At 41.2% G+C, this 4,228-nt stretch overlaps 1 protein-coding gene across 1 annotated transcript; it reads right to left on the bottom strand.

The window, feature by feature from the left end:
• Positions 1 to 251: 251 nt before the first annotated feature.
• LOC120840072 lies at positions 252 to 3,069 on the bottom strand. Its single transcript, XM_040210507.2, has 3 exons — positions 3,016 to 3,069; positions 2,080 to 2,321; positions 252 to 1,235 (listed from the first exon to the last, which is right to left on the bottom strand). Exons 1-3 carry the CDS (start codon positions 3,025 to 3,027, stop codon positions 1,118 to 1,120), a joined length of 372 nt encoding a protein of 123 aa, XP_040066441.1. The 5' UTR covers positions 3,028 to 3,069; the 3' UTR covers positions 252 to 1,117.
• Between the last annotated feature and the right edge of the window lie 1,159 nt (positions 3,070 to 4,228).

Raw genomic sequence — 4,228 nt, 5'->3', positions numbered from 1 at the left:
CTTTGAACTTTGAACTTGAAGATGCTTGAAATGTTCAGGTTTGTGTTGATTGCATACTTCTTTGGATGTGCTACTGAATTGAGATAGGTAGCTTTATAATTAATTTAGTAAGTTTTTGTAATGATCCTTTCTTCGTCAATATGTTTGCGCTCGTGCTCTTAACGGGCCAGAGGTGCAATCGCGCGTAATCCCCCTTTCTCTGCTACCTCCGCGCATGACATCCGCGAAGCAAAAAAGCAGAACAAAAAGCGTAAACAAAACTTTGTACTTTTAATATATCTTCCAAACATTAAATACGCACCAATTGTCTAGAATGCACACAACACATATTTAGACTGCGAGTTCCCCTAAAGTGTTGTAAGCACGAATGTTTTGCGGTAATGAGACTTATACAGTGATAACAAAACATTATCTAGGGTAAAATGTTCAGATACGATCATTTATAAAGTGATTGGTATATCAGCAAAAGCGTGCAATACAAGCAAAGTCACGCACTGTTTTTTTCTAAATCTTAAGTCTTTCTTTTTTTTATATAAAGAAATAAATAGGTGGCCTAAGAATATATTTGTGTTAGAAAGACGAGGCTTTCTATACAGCCGTTGTGTTTGGTGGTTACTGCCTTTCGATTTTGCAGATGTCTGACGGAAACTGCGCTTTTTTAGTAATTTTAAAGATGATGTTTGTTATACTCGAGCTGTTTAAAATAAAAAAAAAAAGTCGTTTCATGCTAGTCGATTGTGATTCATATTGAGATTTCCAGTTTTGTTTTATTAATCGTCTTTGCGGATAGGCCTAACCTCTCATTAATGTTTCATTGGGTTGCAGGTTTCTTTCAAAATTAATTACTTTACACTAAGTTTTGTCGGCAGTGTGCCATTCTCCTCCATCATTACCCTAACTGTCAGTCGCAACCTATTCCCGATATTATAGTGAGTCACAAGCCGAATATCATTATATTTATCAATAACCGACAAATGCTGCTGTTTCTTAAGAAGAACATTTTCAGCCATATGTCTCAGAAATACGTCACTCCTGCACCGCTAGAGTTAGTTGCAGTTATTGCGCTTCAAAGAGTCTCAGTATGGAATGAAGGGGATGATTCTGAAAGTGAGGGTTTCTAGTAGACGACGGTTCCGACAGGGCGGTGCACGAAGTGTCCACCTCGGCTCTGGTGCACGGAACTGTGGGAGCCGGTCACCACTGGAGCGTGGTGCACCTCGGCCTGGTGGTAGGTGCTGCGGATACAAAATACATTTATTATGTTAGTCTCAATACAAACTCAGTCATCGATGAGAACAGCAGTCTGATGTCATGAGCTATAATGTCGAACATGCGAAGCTACGTAAGTTTCAAGTTATAAAAAGACAATTGTATTTGAATGAAATTATTAGATAAAGTTTTCGTAACCAGAAATTAACCATTCTTTTTTTCTTTTTATTTTTTTTTTTTTTTGTACCAGCCTCTTAGATCCAAACGTGAGCACAGCGTTCCAGAGGACGCCGCTTCAGATAACGCAGGTTTAAAAGAGCGCGTTGCTATACTAGCGCTGCTCATTAAGTTTGTAAGACGTCGAGATTGCGGTGTTCATAAATTAATGTTGTAAGCAATACTGTGATATTGACACGCGTCGTGTTGTTTTAATTCCGGCGGCTTAGGATTATCGATCCCACTTTACGCGCAAAGCACAAGCGCACTCATTTTGTTGGCGCTGTTATCAAGGTGCCGCTCGTGGTCTTCTCTGAAAGTTCGACTTCTTGTTGAAAAGTAGGAGCCGGGAGTTAATCGGTCGTTCCTCTCGTCGCCGACCGTCGTCCACGCTCACCTGCCTTGCTGCTGCCGTTTTCCTCGTGTAATTTTCGTAGGGCACAGGTTCTCCCAAATAAAACCACCCTTAAACTGTGTTCCTGCAAGTTGTTTCTGTGGCTTCCTCACGTCACAATTCAACAAACAAAAACATATGGTGCGAGGTATTGAAGTTGCTTGGAAATTGGAGTATACTTTCAACCGCCTTAACGAGTAATCGCAAAATCACTAATTCCCAAACAGTCCTTGACTTCTAAGGTAGCGACGAGAACTCACCCGAAGAAGGGATCATGCTTGGTGATGGTGGTCTTGGGTTGGACGACCTTCTTTTGGCTGATGGTGTATCCGTGGGCGTGTGGTGGCACGTAGGCCACCTCGCTGTGGTGCTCCACAACCGGCTGACGCACTACGGTGGTGGCCACGGGGACATGGATGGCGGCGGCGTGGTAAACGTCTGGGGCCACGTAGCCGGCCTGGCAGCAGGTGGCCAGCATGACCAGACAGGGCACGAGGGCGGCCTTTAAGGGCATGGTCAATGTGGTTTTAGTTTCAATAGTTTAGGTGTAAATGCGAGGACACCATGTTTGACCGGACTGCTCGGCAAGTATGCGAAAACCCCCTTTTTCCTTGTTGTCTGCCATGAAGAAAACATGTTCTGGTGCGGAATGAACGCTACGGAAGTGTTGTGAAAGCCTACATTAAACATGTCGTCGGCAGAAACAAACTCCGCAATGGACGACAGTAAATATCAGCTCTTAAAAAAAAAAGATTCGACAAAATACAAGTCAGTGTTTTACACGAGAAGCATCCAGCCCATAAATATTTAAGAACCCTTGCTTTAAAAAGTCTATCGGGACTTCTAGAGGAAACTATTGGATGGTTAAAAAGAGGAGCATGGCTTGGATTGAAAAAAAAAAACTATACTCTCTAAATAACAGGTAGATAATTGTCGTATGATTCTTCTTGGTTCACGACTTTGAAGATACGATCGGTTAAGAATATTTACTCAAATAGTTAAGATTAAAATCAACCGGGGCCCTGTAACTTATCTCGTAATCTCGGCTTTAAACTTTTTGGGTATCTACGCCTTTTTAACAAATCATTTAAACAATTTTTCGTCATCCATTTATTTTATTTTTATGCATTAAATGAGGTGTCAATTAACGGCTCTTTTAAATCCATAAAATTGCAACGCGCACAAAGTGTACTCACGAAGGTGTTCATGTTGTATAGGGACGGGGATGCTTCGAGTTACCTGCTCGTTTGAAGACTGTGTTGACAGGGATATCACAGACGCCTTTTTATGGGCGGCTACGAGGAAATATTTAAAGGTGTCGTAAACACGTTTGCTCGACAAGTGCTGTCTGCCCCACCCAAAATATTTTGGCAACATCGTCGAGACTACTCCGTGCGTTATCTGCCTTGACAGCGGTCAGCGTCCTTAGTGAGGTTTACCGGCAACGTCGAGATTCGCGCATTGACGGCATCTCATCAGCGAGCTGCGCATTTGATATGCTACGTGTTGGACGACTGAATTCCAAAGTAGGTTCTCCTTGAAACGTATACACACTGCCTTTCGACACTTTTTTTTTTTATTTGAGAATGCAGTTTTGATTCAGTGGGGTATACCTGATAGCTAACTTGCGCATAACATTGCAGCGTTTAATAGCTTCTACTAATCAAATGTGGGCCTCGTGTGTAGTTTTCGGAGCTTGTTCTAGACGCTCTGTGGCAGACAACGGCGCTAACACCGATGATCATCCTTCTGGCACTTTTGTTGTTTGTTTTAAATTTTCACTCGATAGGGACTCTATTATCCTAGGAAACAAACATGTGCGTCTACTATAGTGGGGAAAGCCGACATGTCCTCAAGAAACAGGTCCTCTTTAGCTGATAAATATATACTGTTACTCTTATTTAAAAGTTACGATTGCTCTACCACTTCTGTTGATGAGTACTACTGCCTTTTGGTTACTTAGTTTTAAAACTTGAAATATTCATACAAAAAACCCGTTTAATTAACATTAGTTTTTTTTGTATTTGCTCTACACCTTTCCGGGTATTTTTTGCCAATACCGCACAGTAAAATCTATTGGACACGTCAGATGGCAATGAACTACGAGAGTAATAATTTTTATGCACAGTGCCTGTTTTAGACATTTTTGTTGTGTGTGCCTCATGGAAAGGAAATAGTATACATGAGTTTAAAGGGACCATACGCTCTCTTGATAAAACATGTCATGAGCGTCTTGGCCTTATTTTAAACTTATAATTTGGTGTGGCGTACCTCATCTCTGTCAAATGCTAAGAAATTACACCTTATTGAAAAAAATATTGTTCGCGCAATACTCAATGTTCCTTTCAATACACATACACCTCCATTATTTAAAGAACTATACCGAGTAACTGTCCCTAGCCTATATGA

The sequence above is a fragment of the Ixodes scapularis genome, unplaced genomic scaffold, assembly GCF_016920785.2.
Source record: "Ixodes scapularis isolate PalLabHiFi unplaced genomic scaffold, ASM1692078v2 PGA_scaffold6__148_contigs__length_123643588, whole genome shotgun sequence".
Taxonomy (NCBI): domain Eukaryota; kingdom Metazoa; phylum Arthropoda; class Arachnida; order Ixodida; family Ixodidae; genus Ixodes; species Ixodes scapularis.
This window is presented reverse-complemented; position numbering and strand designations above follow the sequence as displayed.

Coding starts and splice junctions, on each gene's coding strand:
- LOC120840072 (XM_040210507.2), bottom strand. Junction 1,236..2,079: donor AAGCATGATCCCTTCTTCGG/GTGAGTTCTCGT, acceptor TTGTATCCGCAG/CACCTACCACCAGGCCGAGG.